Source organism: Crotalus tigris, unplaced genomic scaffold, assembly GCF_016545835.1.
Source record: "Crotalus tigris isolate CLP2741 ecotype Arizona unplaced genomic scaffold, ASM1654583v1 scf7180000018301.7375997, whole genome shotgun sequence".
Lineage (NCBI taxonomy): Eukaryota > Metazoa > Chordata > Lepidosauria > Squamata > Viperidae > Crotalus > Crotalus tigris.
The window spans coordinates 1,123,638-1,141,469 of record NW_024096931.1 but is presented as its reverse complement, the minus strand read 5'-3'; the positions used below and the strand labels follow the sequence as shown (position 1 = coordinate 1,141,469).

Sequence of the window (17,832 nt, the reverse complement as noted above, 5' to 3'; positions counted from 1 at the left end):
AATAGTCTTATTGTATATAATATTAATGTTTTAATTTGGAGAGAGGAACTGCTTGGGCATTTCCCCTGGACCGCATCAAGAGGGAGGAGAAGAAGGTGAGAAGTAAGTAGGAAGGTGGAGGTGAAGGAGGAGGGGGGTGAGTGAAGAAAAAGAGGGAAAGAAGTAAGTTGGTTTGAGGTGGGATGCGGTCTGGGGGGAAATGGGAGGGCAAGACCGAATGTGGTGTGTATCAATTTGTTTTGTTTTTTATCTGAAGTATTTGTAAGATTGTTACGTATTGTAAAGTTGAAAATAAATTTTTTTACAAAAATAAATGGTGGCTGCAACCACCCACATAAAGCCTCACCCATGTTTTATATGCATTAAGGCCATGGCCACCCCCCATCTTGACATTTTTGCCCCCAAGAGAGTGGAGCAACCTCTTCAAACTTGCAGCTGATGATTCTAGCAATCCGAGAGGGACTCATTTCTCCAGCCCAGGCAAATGCAGCCGCATCTCCCAGGGCCCAAAAAATCTGCCAAAGCAGGTCCTGCCCCAGAGCCCTTTAGGGTGGTTTTTTTTTGATATGACAGGGAAAAAAGCTAATTAAATATGGAAGGAATTGTTTATCATGTCATTTGCATTTAAATAGCTCAATTAAGCTTAATTAATTTAAATGAAAACAAATTTACTCTTTGTCCTACCTTGCCTAAGCTTTTGAGTGTGGCTCCCATGGTTAATCCCCGTCACCCATTTCCTGATACTGCCACATTTTTACACACAATCTCTCAGCAAAATCCTCGGGATTCTGCCAGTTATGAGCCTGTGGCTTCTCTCTCCTACCTTTGTAACTGGGAATAAGCTTTCCTGAACAGCATGGAGACCCACCTGAGCAGGTGTGCCCTGGACTGCCCTCCACACACCGTTGGGGGTTGCCACGTGGCCAATGCAGCTTCGTTTCCTGCCAAGGAGGGATCAGCCCCACTGAATCTCAAATCTGGCCAGGCAGCCACAGAAGCAGTTGCCTCAGCCGGGGTTCCTGCTTGCTTCCCAGCAGGTGTAAATAGGAAATTATCCCATTATTGGATATTCTGCCTTCCTTCGAGAGCATCTTTCCTTCATTTTTCCCCCAACCCTGTCATCAGTTAGTTGGGCTGACAGGGCTTTTCTATGACTGGGGGAGGGGGGATTAAAAATGGTTCTCCCCTCCCCCCCAGTTCTGGGCCAACACTTTAACCACTCTTTCACATTTCCCCTCCCAGTGCTTAAGAGACAAAATACACATCAGGAGGGCTGTTTTCAATCTATCTCCTTATAAATTTAGCAAATCATTTGCTGTCACTTCTAGTGGCCTTCTTGAGCCCCTGCTGCCTACCTGCACGTTCCCCAAGCCCAGGGGGTGGCACATTTTCTTATTTTATTTATTAAAATCCAGTGACTTACAGCAGTGGTTTTCAACCTTTTCTTCACCATGGACCCCCTTTAAATACCTTTTGTGGCCACAGACCACCAGGACTTAACTCAAGATTTAAATCATAACATTTATTCACGCCTTTGCAAACATCACAGCCCCCCCAGTGGTCCTGATGACCACAGGTCTAGAACTACTGGGGTAGAGCAATACCAATTAAAGGATCCACACTCCAGTCTAAAATCAATCCCTCAGAAAACCCCAGAAAAACAGAAGACGACAACAACAAAAAAGGCCCAACTACAAAAAAGCGTCCTTTACTCTGTTATCCTTTTTATGAGCTGCTGATATATGGAGTATTTCCTTTTCCTTTGTTTTCAAAAAGTCCTTTGTGCTGCTCCTCGTTTCCCTTAATATCAAGAATTCCAGCTCTTTATACATTATGCAGTTCCTCCTCAGTTCCTACTACTTTGCCTCCTGAATTTAGTGCTAGGGCTAGTAGCAAGGACTAATTGAGGCCAGCTGATCTGCTTGTGTCTTCCTTCCTCCCCCCACTGCCCCAAAGGAGAAAGTTGCAGAAGGCTGGGCTGAAGGTGTTCCTGGATTCCATCGGGGTTGGTCACCAGGACCAGAGGTTTAGTCTTCCGAGTTTTCGGACTCTTGCTGAAGCCCATCCTCAGGGAAGTTCTCTCTAGCAGAGTGTGTGCTTTGGGCTGTTCTATGCATAGTATTTATGTGGCCCCTGGTTGTGTGTGGCTCTTTAATTGTTGATTGGGTTATTGACAGCCAGCTATTAAGTTGTTGGCTGTTGTGCTGCCAAGCCCTCATTTCCTAAGGACTTGATAAGCTGGTGGTAAATCAGCACTCCTGTTGACTGACTAAACCTCTGGTCCCAGTGACTCACCCAGATTGTGGATCCTGCAACATTATCCTGGGACACGTAGGTTTGCCTTCATTCGCGAAGGTGTCCCTCTGCAGACATGGAGATAGTCACAAATGTGCAGCCACAAAATCAAAGCTCTTCTCTGCGGGCAGTTCAAGCAGCTGCATCTTTCACAAGGCTCAAACAACGGACTTCCTGTCTACAGGTTGTCCTCACTTAATGACAGATCGTTAGTGACCAGACCAAGTTGCAGCTGACCGCCCCAGCAACCAGATTTCAAAGTTCTTACAGCTGCACTCCCGTGGTCATGTGATCATATTTTGGACACTTGGCAGCTGGCTTGTATCTGTGACCACTTGTAGTGCTCTCTGGTCATGTGATCGTGGATTTTGGAATTCTTTTTGCCAGTTTACTTCCAGTTTCCAGCAAAAAATAGACCGTTGGGGGAAAGGAGTTTGCTTAATGACTGCGGCATTTTTAATGACCACCATAAAAAAGGTAGTAAAATCAAGCCAGGTCCGCAATGTTCTGCTTAACAACTGCCATGACTTATGACTGTGATTCTGGACTCAATTGTAGCTGTAAGCTGAGAACTACCTGTCTTTCTGTGTGAACAGATGTTTTCAAATAGGTTGCACAGCTCCAATAATGAAAGTCCCTTTTTCTCATTTGCTATTGTGACACAGCCTTGGTTTTGTCCAATACATCTTCTCTTTTGAGAGCTGAATGCAATGAAATTTCATTTAATGCATGCTGATTAGTGTACATTTGAAATGACAATAAAGATTCTATTCTATTCTATTCTATATTCTGTTCTGTTCTGTTCCTGTTCCTGTTCCTGTTCTGTTCTTTATTCTATTCTGTTCTATTCTACTCTTTATTCTGTTCTGTTCTGTTCTGTTCATTTTCTATTCTATTCTTTATTCTGTTCTGTTCTATTCATATTCTATTCTATTCTATTCTATTCTATTCTTTATTCTGTTCTATTCTATTCTATTCATCATTATTCTATTCTATTCATCAGTATTCTATTCTATTCTATTCTATTCTATTCTATTCTATTCTATTCTATTCTTTATTCTATTCTGTTCTATTCTACTCTTTATTCTGTTCTATTCTATTCTATTCATTTTCTATTCTATTCTTTATTCTGTTCTATTCTATTCTATTCATCAGTATTCTATTCTATTCATCAGTATTCTATTCTATTCTATTCTATTCTATTCTATTCTATTCTATTCTATTCTATTCTATTCCATTCCATTTTTACAAGCTATACAGGTAAATCTTTATTTACTGAACAGTGACCATTTAAAGTTATGACAGCACTCAGAAAAGAGACTTAGAGCCAGTTCTCAAAGTTGTGGCTGTTGCAGGGCACCTGTGGTGATATGATTGAAATTTGACAAAAGGTGCACATTTATGACAGTCGCAGTGTCCTGCTGTCACATGGTCACCATTTGTGCCCTTCACAGCTGGCTTCCAACAAGCAAAGTTAATGGGGAAACCAGTGGGAAGTCACAAATTGCAGTCATGTGACATCACACATAACGCTTAGCAATCGCAGCGAGAACTGATGAATTATTGTAAGCCAGGTGCAATTATGTGACTTTTCACTTTACAACTGTGTTGTCTAGCAACGAAGCTGCCGGTCCCAATTGCAATAGGTAAGGCAGGACCATCTGTAGTGTTGCCACTCACTGTTTCAGCTTTGTACTTATTGTTCAAGCTGTGCTACAGGCATTGGCCAAGTTGTTTTCTGTCAGGAACATAAACGTGCCATCAGCACAGCCGGTCACAACTGCAGTGTTGTGTCCCCTGGTCTATTCCTGAAGACATCCCCATTGGAAAAGTTTTGCTTTTTCATCCTCATCCTTTCTCAGACTCTCAAGGTATTCACATGCCTATCCTTTACCTCTTTCACCTCCTATGTGCTCTTCCTTCTGACATGTATTGCTCTCCTTCCATTAAGCGTCTTTTACAAGTATCAGCTGATACTGGGTCACAGAGAAGACAGGTCTCCACTCTTCCTACTTCGGCTATTTTGTCATTGGGATGGCGAGGTCTCAATTTCAAATATTTAAGCAAGAGGGAGGCCAAATCTATATCTGAATTTGGGAAGGGGCAGAGAATAGATCTGGCCTTTTCTGCCCTCTTGCAGCTAAAACTGATCCTAGATTGCAAGATGGAGAAAAGGCAGGATATACATCCAAAAGGAATTTAAATTAATCAATCATTGGAACTCCACTCCACCTCAGCCTTCTTGGAGCTGCTGCTTCCTTGCAGCTGTTCAGGGTTGGGGAGAGGCAGAATGTTAAACAAGGAAGCTGAGATGGACATTGGCCATTTAAAAAAAAAAGAGTTGTGTTTTGTGTGAACTTCTGGAAGAGATTTGTGTTGTGTTGTTGAGGTTTCTGAGTGCTTTTCTGGCTTGGGCCTAGCTACCTGACTTTTTGTTCCCTAGCAACCACGGGGTGGACTCAGAGAGCCCTTAATTGGACACACAAGGAATTTGTCCCTGGTGCAGAAGCTCTCAGCGTCCATGCAAAGCAACAGAATCATCATCACCTTCATCCCAATAACAGGGGGGAGTAAAGAAGATAATAAGAAGGATAAAGGATAATACTACAGCCATACTACATGGGCACAAATACCAGAGTGCTGGCAGGAGGGAAAAAGCTGTCTTTGTGTCTGACTATCTTATCCTGCAATGCCCTGTAGCGTTGTCCTGAGGGGAGGAGTAGAAACAGTTTGGGTCCAGGTTGTGAGGGGTCTATAGATATTTTCCAGCCCTCCTTCTGACATGCGCAATATACAATCTGAAACTATTCAGACATTTGCCCTATTAATACCAAGGACTCAGCTGGCCAGATCAACCTTGATCTGCTCTTCCTGGAGTGGCTGGGCATCTCCCAGAATGCAGGGCTAACCGAGTTAACCTCTTGGGGCCCCATGCTTGCTAGGCTGGCTTCCTGAGAGCCGTCCACCTTTTGGAAACGCAGCTCACCTCAAACTTCTGTCTGAACTCCTCATTGCCTTCTTCGCCTTCTGCGGGGACAGGAACGTTGAAGTATTCTCCCTCTTCCTGGCTCAGGAGTTTAAACCTGGGGGGAGGAAAAAGGGAGTCATCAAAACAGTCCTGAGCTGGGGCTGCAGCCCCCAAAGGCCAGCTGGAGAATCTGACCAAGGGCCAGGCCTGGCCACGTCCTGGCCCAGGTATGTCCTATTTTTTGTTTTAATTAGCTGTGCTGACTTTTAAAGAAAGGAATGATCCAAGAGAGCATGCATAGGTAACAGAGATCAACACTCAAGTACGCCAAGAACAATCAATCAGAATAGAGCTGGAAGGGACCTTGGAGGTCTTCTAGTCCAACCCTCTGCTCAAGTCGGAAACCTTATACCATTTCAGACATCTGACTGTCCAATCTTCTTAAAAACCTCCAGTGATGAAGCACCTACAAATTCTGGTGGCAGGCTGTTCCATTGGTTAATTGTCCTCACTGTTAGGAAGTTTCTCCTTAGTTCTAGGTTGCTTCTCTGCTTGATTAGGTCCTGCCTACAGATGTTTTGGTAAATAAGTTGACCCCCTCTTCTTCGTGACAATCTCTCAAATACCAGAATTCTGCTATCATGTCACCCCCTAGTCCTTCTTTTCTCCTAGCCCAGGGGTAGGCAACCTCGGCTCTTTTATGGCTCATGGACTTCAACTCCCAGCTGTGCTGACTCGGGAATTCTGGGAGTTGAAGTCCATGAGTCATAAAAGAGCTGAGGTTGCCTACCCCTGTCCTAGCCAAATCCAAATCCCAAACAAAAGTGGATGAGAACGGAAACCAGAGCGAGGACAATGGGATGTAAGTGATATCTCCAAACCCTTTTCCCATGTCAAAAATGCTTCAAAAGAAGCAAACAAAACCCACGCAGAGTGTGGCAAATACCCCGTGCTTGTTTTGATTTGCAGGTTATTTTAAAAATGGGCAATCCTTTCAAAATAGCATCTCCCACCCGCTGCTCATTCAAGTGCTTAAGATTGGGCAGCCGTGCCTGCCGGGAAGGGCCGTATGGCTCCAGACAAAGAGGGGATTTTCAAAATTAAAAGGAAGAAGCATCATCTCCTGCTTGAGGAGGGAGAATGAACAGACAAGATGAGACTTGCATCGGCCCAAGGTCTCTTCTCCGGGTACATCCCGTGGCTCTTTAGAGATGAAAAATGAACGGGAGCTTCCTTCCTCGCAAAGTTTATTTAAGCCAATACTGTGACAAGGAAAATTAGTTAGATCTCCACTTGTTTTATTTATTTTATTTTATGAGACTTATATACCGCTTTAAGTGCAAGCACTCTCTAAGCGGTATACACCAGTAAGCAATGTATATATATCTATTTACATTGCCCCCAACAATCTGGGTCCTCATTTTACCTACCCCGGAAGGATGGAAGGCTGAGTCAACCTTGAGCCGGTGAGATTTGAACCGCTGACCTGCTGAACACAGTCAGCTAAAGTGGCCTGCAGTACTGCAGTACGTAGCTGCTTACCATATAGTTTACATGCTCTCTAATGTGCTCAGTTGGCAAAGCCAAACTGGAGCCAAGACTGCAAGTGGCGAGGAAGCCAAATGAAATGGGGGAGACTGAATGAGGACCTGGCTGGCAGCCAATGCACAGAGGGGGCACCTTGTCCCCAGCGGTCCTGAGCCTCTGAAGGCCGCTCCTGACACCCCTGGCTGCCCGAGCCCTTATGGAACGGCAGCGCTGTGGGAGGGCTGGGTTGCACCCAAGTGATAAGAGGCTTCCCTTCCAAACATCTCTCCCCCAGTGGTGCCCACTGCCTTCTCCCCCATGGCTCTGGCTGAGCCCAGGCATCATGCATAATCTGCTAGTGGCTGGTTATGCCCAATAAACATGCCAGGCTAGGTTAGCTATCACCCAGGCTGGATTCGGGCAGGGTGAAAACTTAGGTTATGGGGAGCTGTAAAGGCTCTTTTCTGGCAAGCTCTTGCAGAGAACAAGGCCACGTCACAACTGAACTTGGCAAGAATGCCGTCCAGATGAGTGACAAGCCCAGGTTGGCATGCAGAGATGGTGTGAGTGCATGCAGAAACAAAGGGTATCTTAATCAATTACCAAAGGTCATGTGAGCCATACCGAGGACTTAATTTATGGAGACTATCGTAAATGAAATTGGAACTGTAACAAATGAAAATAATTCTAAAATTTTGAGAGGTGCCTTTACGCTATAGTTTGCTTAGCTTATGCTTAAATTCTCTCCAATTTTCTTTTTTGTGGCTTCTCATAAGGTATGTGATCACAGACCTTTGTTTAGATTTTGGTTTAATGTAACCTCAGAAAGTGGCTTAAGCAGGGGGTTTTTTTCCAAATCTGTCCCATTAACTGCCCCAGTTGGAGAGGTTTGGCAAATAAACCGAAAGAATATTGTCACAACTCTGCCCCTGGATATCAACTACCATTTTCCATTAGCTTCATTAAACCTTCATGCTAGCTAAGCATTTCAGCAAGGAAAAGAAAGGCTAGAATATTCTGCTTCTTCAAATGACAGGATAAGTCATTTACAACACCAAAATAATCTACGTGATTCAATCCTAACATGACTCAACATCCCAGTTTTACTGGGTCAGCCTATTTGGGAAGAAGAGTCTGGGGCAATGTCCTGTCCACTCAGCAAAGTGTCCTCTCTATGCCAGGCAGCCAGGGGCAAAGGCACAGCACCAGAAGCAAATTTGGCACTTGCCACTCCTTGCTGCTGTGTGAGTACTTGGGTAAGGCAGCCCTACCTCACAGCAAAAATCTGGGTGACAGCAGAAAGGTACAGAAATACCCGCTTTGGTGAGAATTGTCTTTAATATACACATTCTTGAAAGCAGCTGATCTCAGTGTCTTTTTATGCACATTTTTGTAATATACAAAATATTAATATTAATATACAATATGCCATTTTGTGAACATATGCATATACATGTGTGTGTGTGTGAAATGTGCATAAAATGCATCATTTATACTGTAAACCATATCACATTTGGAAAACTGAGGTTCAGATTAAAATTTGCAAAATGAATAACTTAGCATAAAAATATAAATAGAACAAAATTCTCCTCCCCTTGCCTGGGAATCAACATGAAAACTGCATCTCTCGATGAAAAGAAAGAGAGTCTACATTATTCATCTATCACTGGAAATCCTCAGATGCAGGAATCCATTTTCTACTAAATGGTTCTTCACTAAGGACAGCCAAGCCACAAAGGTGTTTCTCAAGAACTGGCTTGGCCTGATCAGTTCTCAACTTCATTTGAATGGGCACTGAAACCCTCCTGCCCATAAAGAAGAGAAAAAGAGAGCTAGTCACTTCCTACATCTGTTGCTGTACATATATAACTTTCATTCATTCATTCATTCATTCATTCATTCATTCATTCATTCTCATATTTAAGAAGTGCCCATCTTCCTTACAGAGGGACTCTCAGTGGTGTACAAGTAAATGTTAAAAACATAAAAACTAAATCATTATCACTAAGGTGACCGACCGTCCTCCTTTAGGGAGGACAGTCCTCCTTTTGTAAGTCCTGTCCTCCCTCAAAAAGTGTCCTCCTTCATGTCCTCCTTTTCGATATTTGAAGACTAATCTGCAGGGCTTTTTTTTCTCATAGAATGCTCAGAACGGCATTCCGGCACCATTTTTTGATGGTTTTTTTCCCCCAACTTTTGCATGAGCTGTGCTACTCCCACTATTGGCTTTCGAAAGCCAATAGGAATTGCTGCTGGGCGCGCCAAAACACCCGGCTGGCAAACTTTGCACATGCAAGTTGTCTGTATTATTGTTGCAATGAAAAAAAATGTTTCTTTTATTTACGATGTTTTTTTCTTCAATTTATTTGTGTCCTCCTTTTTATTGTAAAAAAGTTGGTCACCTCATTATCACTCTAGCCATGGTCTATCCACTGCAGGATGAAGGTCTATTCCACATGTTTCCCACCAACATGGTCCTGAGCTTCCCAATCAGCCAGTTGGGTCTGCAATACTGGCTGATGTCATCAATCCATCTTGTTTTAGTTCTTTTTCGTGGACACTTTTGATCAAGTGGGATCCATTCTATGACTGCCTTGGTCCACCTGCCATCAGCCTTTCTTTCTATGTGACCAGTCCATTTCCATTTCCATTCTTTTGCTCTCTTTGACGGCATCATATATTTTAATTTGTGCTCTAATCCATGCGCGGGTCTTTCTATCTTGTCTTGTGATGTCTCTTTCCACGGCTCTTTGCTCCACTTGTAGCTTTTGTACCGACTGTGAGGTTAGTGTCCATGTTTCACTGGTATATGTTAGAGCAGGTAGCCCACACTGATTGAAAACTTTTCTCTTCAGGCATCTTGAAAATTACGTTTAACTTGACGAATGCCTGCCAACCACATTTAATACACCATTCAATTTCCATTTTTGTATCACCTTCCATTGAGATCCATTGGCCAAGGTATATGTAATGGTCTGCTACATCTAGTTCTTCTCTGATATTTTTTTTTCTATCTTTAGTGAATTTATTAAACACAACCTGGCTCTTTTTCAGGTTTATTTTGAAGCCGAATGGTTCTCCTGCTTTGTGCAGCTCCTGTATGTGTCTTTGTAGCTCTTCTGGGTCTTGTGAAAAGAGAACAACATCATCTGCAAATCTTAAGTGATTTAAATAAGCGCCATTGGTTTTTATTCCATCTCTCTAGTTTCCGAAATAGTTCTTCAAGGCAAACTGAGAAAAGGACAGGTGATATTGTATTGCCTTGTCATACACTTCGTTCTATGTTGATTTCCACTTTAACTTTAACATAATTAAGTCAAATTGTCACCATTGTTTTTTTCATATATTGATTATAGGTAATAATAAAGTTGACATTGTAAGTTAATTAAAAGGCAGGATTCTAGTACCTGGCTGAACAACAGTAACTATGAGAGGGATCTACAGTATGGGACCTAGTGGACCACTACTTAAGCATAAGTCAGCAGTGTGCTGCAACTACAAAACAAGCCAATGCACTCTGAGGCTGCGTCAACAGAGGGATAGTTTCAAGATCACAAGAACTGATAACACTACTTTATAATGCCTCAGTACAATCACACTTGGAATACTGTGTCCAGTTCTGGTCACCACAAAACAAAAAAGATGTTGAGATTCTAGAAAGAAAAGTGAAAAGCAACAAAGATGATTGGGGGACTGGAGGCTAAACTCTATGATGAACAGTTGCAGGAACTGGATAAGTCTGGTCTAACCAAGAGAAGGACTAAGGGTGACATGATAGCAGTCTTCCAATACTTGAGGGGCTGACACAGAGAAGAGGGGGTTGACCTATTCTTCAAGGCACCTGAAGGCAGGACAAGAAGTAACGAATGGAGACTAATCAAGGGAGAACCAACGTGGAAATAAGGAGAAATTTCCTAACAGTGAGAACAATCAATCTGTCTCCAGATGTTGTGGGTGCCCCCTCACTGGAAGGTTTTCAAAAATAGACTGGACCACCAATTATCTGGAAATAGTATAGGGTCTCCTATTTTGAGTCTCCTATTTGAGAGTAGAAGACTCCATAATCCCTTCCAGCCCAATGATTCTATGTAATTCTACATAAGGGAAAGGCTTTAATGGTTCTCACTAAGGTTGTTCAGTTCTTTGGAAACAAGAACTAAAGAAAGAAAATGAAACTTTTTTTCTAGAGGACAGAGATGAAGAAAAAGCAGGGAGATTTTATTCGGCTGAGAGTTGTTTTGCCTCGTGATAGTTTTTGGCTAAGCGCCAGGATCTCTTTGGAGAAGATCTCCCTGGAAAAAAGTCTCCTCGCCAACTAACTAACATTGGAGCATGAGGATGCTGAGAGAGCCAATATGATTGAGAATCTGCGGTCGGTTCCAAGGCTTCCTGGGACGCTGAGGCCAGATTGAGCATCTGGTTTCTCTTAGGCAGGAGGGGAGAATTCGTGGAGGACAGCTATGAAGGGCTTCCTATCACATGTTCTGGTTTTTCCCAACCCACCTGAAAACTGGAGGCCTTTCAGACAATGATTCTATCTAGGGCATTGCTCTTTAAAATTATATTTTAAGCTGCATTTAATTTTATTTTCAACACGGTGAAGATAATATAAAATCAGAATATTAATTAAATCATTTATGAACAGGAAGGGTATCATAAACATTTTCTATTTTCCAGGATTACACCAGCTAAGATGGAAACAAGTCCCTATATTACAATTTTGGGTTCAATTTTTCCAATGTATTTGCCCCCCCCCCTATGAAGATAGTCAGATCTGTTCTTGTTCCTCAAATTTATTTATTTGTAGCTGTTCTTACGCTTTAGGAATATTCCTAATATTTAATATTATATTAAATATTATTTAATATAAATATATTAAATAATGAGATATCCTCATTTTCCCACCCTCGGATTATTAAATTTTATCTTCCTCATTAAAAGAATGGTGAAATATATAGGGGTGAAGACTTAGGACCTCTTCTAGAGTTAGAAGGCAATGGCATCTGAAGGGTGGTGTGTGTGTGTCTGTGTGTGTGTGTGTGTGTGTGTGTCAGCAATGCAATAGAACACCCCCCCCTGCCCCTCTGACCACGTGCATGATGTTGATGCATAGAAGGGGCTGCACTGATGTGAGAGGCATTCTGTAATTTGTCCACATATTTAGGAAGATCCTCTAAATCAGTGGTTCTCAACCTGTGGGTGGGGACCCCATTTGGGGTCGAGCGACCATTTCATGGGGGTCGCCAAACAACGCAGTCCGCCATTTTTCCCCTCTTTTTCTTAGCTGTGCTACTCCCTTTTATTCTATTGGCTTTTGAAAGCCAATAGAATAGACTCTCTTGAATAGAGTCTAATTCTACTGGCTTTCAAAAGCCAATAGGAAATGTCCAGGCTGTCTCTGCCCTGCTGAGCCCGCCAAAAGTCCCATTCTGCAAACAGTGCTGCACCAGTTGAGTAGTCCTCGACTTACGACCGGTTGAGTAGTCCTTGACTTACGACCGGTTGGGGGTCGCGGCATTAAAAAGGTTGAGAACCACTGCTCTAAATAATAAAAAAGATGTTTAAAAATTTTAATCCCACATGATTTGCTTAATATGTCTGTGGAGATTCTAAGTCAGGCATGTCAAACTTGTGACGTCACGTGACGTCACGCGACATATCGGAGCTTTTTCGCCATTGCCGGCAATGGGATGGGCACGGCTCCGGTATGATGAAATCGGCCCGTGGGCCGGCAGTTTGACACCCCTGTTCTAAGTCATTCAGGTCATGGTTGTCTCAAAGGAGCTTTTTCCAAAAGGCAACTGGAGTGTTTTTTTCCTTTGTTTTTTTCGCTTTTCATCCAAGAAACTTCACCAGTTCTGGCAGGATGGTGGAAGGATGGAAGGATTAGTTCTGACAGGGGGGTGGTGGGTTTGGAAGGATCATATTTCTTTGTAGTCATCTGCAAGCGATCACCAGGTGAATGCAAAGAAACAGGATCTTTTCATCCGCCAACCCAACCCCACCAGAACCAATGAAGCTTCTTGGATGAAAAGTGAAACATCTCCCTCAAGGAAAAAACCAGTGGTGCTGGAACTCACACGTCATACAACCCGCCTTGCCTACCCTACAAGGTTCCATCCAAAAAAGATGCTGGAACTCCGTTCTTGGGCGTTCTATGACAAAAAAAGCCCTGGAAAAAACAGTCCTAGTTGCCTTTTGAAAAAGCACCTTTAAGATTTGCTTAATTTGTTTTGTACTGGCCGCAGGGATATTTATACAACCAAACCTAATGTAGAGAAATGTATATACTTCTAAAGCTCTTGAGTTTGTCTGTTTGTAACTGTCAACTGAGTGAAATGGTACATCGTAAGACAACAGTTTTTGAATCAACCTACCTCAGATGGGCTAACTTACAGAATGTGTCCAAAATCTGGGATCTCTTATTCCTGTGAGACTGAAACTGGGCAACATTATGGCCACTTGAGTGCTGTCACGCTGCACAATCAGCCATGGACACATGATCATACATTCCCAACACTCCTTGTCAGTTTCCCATAAGGAAACTCAATGGGGAAGCCAGCAGTAAGTTGGAAGTCACCTCCACTGCTTTTTTGCCCACCCGTGGTCTTCCTGTTTCTCTGTTTAGGCAAGGAAATAGCTCTGAAACAAAGACCCAACGGGTTACAGGTTGTCTAGTACAGAGGTCCCCAACCTTTTGGGCACCAGGGGCTGGTTCTGTGGAGAAAGATTTTTCCATGGACCAGAGAGTGCGTGGTTTTGTGTGCTACCTGCATCCCACAGATGGGGCTTTGCTTGTTTGTGTGGACCAGTTGCTGGCATGCTGCAGCCCAGTACCGGTCCACGGACCAGGGGATGGGGACTCCTGGTCTAGTAAATTAAAAAGTATTGTTAAATAAATAAAAATAACATCTTCTAAATAATCCTGTAAAAGAGTGCTTTTCCTGTTTTCAGCAAATATTTTAAGTTATTATTAAAATTTCAAGAAAAAAACACAAAAAGAAACAATATTGGTACAAAGAATGTAGAGAATGTAGTAAGGAAAATAAAAAATAATATAAGAGAATGTGAGTGTTTAGCCAAAAATTGCAAACAGACAGTATATCAAAAATATCATATGTTTAGTATTATAGGAGCTAATTAATTCCAACCCCCATGAGTGCAGTTGACCCTTATCTAATTCTAACCGAGTGCTGACCTTTAGTTGAGAGTTTCCTGTATATAGGCTTTTAGCAATAAATCAGTGTAATTGAACTTTCACGTGTAGATCTGATCTTTCATGCCTGATAAATATATTCTAATACACCACTAACCACTTAGTGCACTATAAGATATTTTATATCCATTTTTTAGTCAAGAAATATATCTGTTGAGTGGTAAAATATGTGGTTAACACTACTGAGGTCTGTAAGAGGAAAAAGAAAAACTATAAACAATAAACAATACTTTGAAAGAACACTGTAAATTCTATAAACTGTTGACTTTGTATATGACTGAAATATAAACTCTAGAATCCAAAGTCGGGTTGTGGCACAATTCTATATATACAATGGTAGTCCAGAAATGGTTTCCAAATAAAATAAGTTTAATTGGAATTTCTGAAAAGCTGGTCTTGGGGTTTTATTCATTTTTAACTTTAAATTGTTTCTTTGTTTCAGCTCAACTAAAAACTGCTATTTTTTGGTCAGCAAATTCTATGCAATATTCCATCTAAATATTCTTCAACTTTTACTGGACCACATTGCTGTCTGCAGTATAATTTCAAAAAAATAGTTGATCAATTCCTGGGTAATATCACTTGTTGTACAGATATGCTTAGTTCCAAGCCAAATAGAAGCTATCCTTTTATTTTGCCCATTCTGCAACTGATAAGCTAACAGTTCGGCTGGTGTGTTATCTTTTCAAGGTATTTGCCTTTGTTAATTGTTATGGCTGCCTGGACTCTGACAAGACATGCAGCGAGCAGCCAGTTAAAGAGTTGCCAGACAAAGTGCTGCCTGAGCGGCTGCAGGCATCAGAGGCTACGCTGCCCAGAGGGTAACCATCAGATGCGGATGCTGCTGGTCCCTAAAGACGAGCAATCTGAGCTTCCATCCCTTCTGTCTGTGCAGAGAGCACAGCAGAGCAAAGACGCTCTGAAGGAGAATATTTGCAGCCCAGTATACTAGCACTGATGATGTTACTTACTTTAGGTAGTGAAACATCTGCAAGAAAACAATTATTCTCAGAGAGCACCTAGGACGACTCCTCCTCCTCCTCCCTGCAAACTGATAATGTTACCTAGTTTGGGTAGTGAAATGTCTGCAAGGAAACAACCAAGCGCACAGAGTACCAAGGATCTCTCAAAGACAGTCCTCAAGGCTCTCACAAGACAAGGGCCTCGCCCTTCCAAATGAGTAACACAAATTTCTTCTTCACATTTAAATTAAAAATTAAAGCAGAGAGGAATGTTCAGCAGTAAGTTTTCTCAGGTTTTCTAAGGAATTCATTCAAATATTTCAATTCATTTCTTTTCTGAAGATTTTTCAACAGGCATTTTTTTGATGAATTTGGATTTTGTAAATTCATTGTCCTGGCCTTCTGCACAATAGATTTTTAAAAACGAGAAAGTGAGAACTTAATATTGCTCCTTTTTTTATTACCCAGGATTTCTGGCACCTGGATATCCTATCTGGAACACATGTTCTGCATCTGAAGGATTCTGAGAATAAATCATCAAGTCAATCTACTCCAACAGATTATTTATCCCATTCTTTATGCAATTCTTTAATATTTTAATCCCAATGTCGCCACAGCAAAAGTCATCTTCCAAACATATCCCTCTTCCATATTAGCCTTGAAACTCTCTTTTGGCTGCCTGAATTGAATTTGAATTCCTTTTAAATTCTTTGAGTGCATCATCAGAAACACCCGAAGGCAGGGCAAGAAGCAATGGATGGAAACTAATCAAGGAGAGAAATAACTTAAGACTAAGGAAAGCTTTCCTGACAGTGAGAACAATTAACCCAATGGAATGGCTTGCCTTCAGATGTTGTGGGTGCTCCATCACTGGAGGTTTTTAAGAAGGGACTGGACAGCCATTTGTCCAGAATGGCATAGGCTCTCCTGCTTGAGCAGGGGGTTAGTCTAGAAGACTTTCAAGGTCCCTTCCAACTCTGTTGTTCTGTAAATGACAACTTAGGAACTTCTTCTTGTAATTGATTCTGTCCATTCATTAATTACATTTTTTTTTCAACTCAGCCAGAATTTTAGTAAAGAGGGAGGAACTGTTTCATTACCTTCCTTATCATGTTGAAACCTTCATATTGCCATTACTGATTGCTCCTCCTCTGACTTCTGTCCAAAAAAAATCTTTACCTTCTGTTTTCTTATTAGAAATGTAGTACTGTATATTTCCCCTCCTTTAATGATTTTTTTTTTCAGACACCCTTGAACACTGAGCTTTATCAGGAGAAGAGTAAAAAGTTTCTTTTTCCAGTATAATTAAACTGGGGAGATGCAAGGCAGATCAAAGCCACATTTATCAGCTTAGCACAAAGGCTGCGTAGGGGGAGCTGATCAAGCATAGATCAATTCTGTTCCATGGGTATAGCTGGATCCTCAGAATAAATGAACAAATCATCCAAATGAACTATCACCTATCCTGACCCAAAAGATTTATAAATCTTACACAGATGTACAGATTGAAAGATAAATCAAAGATATCGCCATGCATTCAAATTTTCCAGAAGAGATATGTATGGCTCTTCTTCATCCAAACATAGTGTGTTTTCTGACACTGGTAAAAAAAAAAATGCTTTCTGTAGTTGTCCTAGAAATTCAGAGAATAGTGATTCCTAATGGTTACAGAGTCACAGAGGAGTGTGGAAATGGACTTGACAAAGGTATTCAGCGGTGTTACATAAACACCAGCTCAGGTATGGAAGGGAGGAGTGAGTCAGAAAGAATCCTAAGATTGCTGTGCCTTGATTTTCTTTGGTATGAGAGTAGCGGAGAGAATCTTTGTCAGGCTCTCAAGATACCTTGTCTCAAAGGCTTTTTCAAAAGGCAACTGGACTCTTTTTTCCTTGAAGAAGAAGAAATGATTGGGGGGGGGAGAAGGATCGTATTTCTTTGTAGTCATCTGGTCATTAGCATTCTCCCTGAGCACTCTTGAGGCTACTTGGGGGGGTTCATCTGTGCCCTGATCAGAGTGGAAATGGGGGTGGAATCTTCTTGGAACTGCTGAAAGGACTATGTTGTACACAGGAGATGGGTGGTGTCTTCTTCCTCCCCCTTTATTAAGGGAGGGCTGCTCAATTTTAACATAGATGGCCTTTGATCCCTCTTTCAAACCAATGATCCTCTCTATCCAGAACGTGGACTTTGTTCCAGGAACATTTCATACCTATTTATTTATTTATTTATTTATTTATTTATTTATTTATTTATTTGTGAGACTTATATACCGCTTTAAGTGCAAGCACTCTCTAAGCGGTGTACACCAGTAAGCAATGTGTATATATATTTACATTGCCCCCAACAATCTGGGTCCTCATTTTACCTACCCTGGAAGGATGGAAGGCTGAGTCAACCTTGAGCCGGTGAGATTTGAACCGCTGACCTGCTGAACACAGTCAGCTAAAGTGGCCTGCAGTACTGCACTCGAACTGCTGCGCCACCTCAGCTCATTTGCACTCCAGATGCCCCTGAGGGCACAGATAAAGCCCCAAGAGGTCTCAGTGCCTCTCAGCGAGAGTGCGAATGTCCAGAGGTTTACAAAGAAATATGTTCCTTCCATCCCCCCACAATCCAGCCTCACCTGTCAGTACCTTTCCTTCTATACTGCCACCATCAGAACTGATTAAGCTTCTTGGATGAGAAGTGAAATGTTTTCTTCTACCCTGCTGACATCCAGGTACAAGTCTCGTGTCTCCAGCCTTGCCAAAATGCATAGGGGAAACGGTGAGCGTTGGGCCACACCTGGAATACTGCAACCAATTCTAGTCCCCATACTATAAAAAAGATGTTGAGACTTTGGAAAAAGTTCAGAGAAGACAACT

At 42.0% G+C, this 17,832-nt stretch overlaps 1 protein-coding gene across 2 annotated transcripts in view; it reads right to left on the bottom strand.

Annotated features, from left to right (window-relative positions):
* Nucleotides 1–17,832, bottom strand: part of PRKCB (protein kinase C beta) — a 206,926-nt gene that overhangs the window by 64,565 nt on the left and 124,529 nt on the right. For both annotated transcript variants that reach the window (XM_039349688.1, XM_039349687.1), the window contains exon 8: nt 5,282–5,378. In XM_039349688.1, coding sequence (XP_039205622.1) covers nt 5,282–5,378 — 97 coding nt within the window. The remainder of the gene's footprint in view (nt 1–5,281; nt 5,379–17,832) is intronic.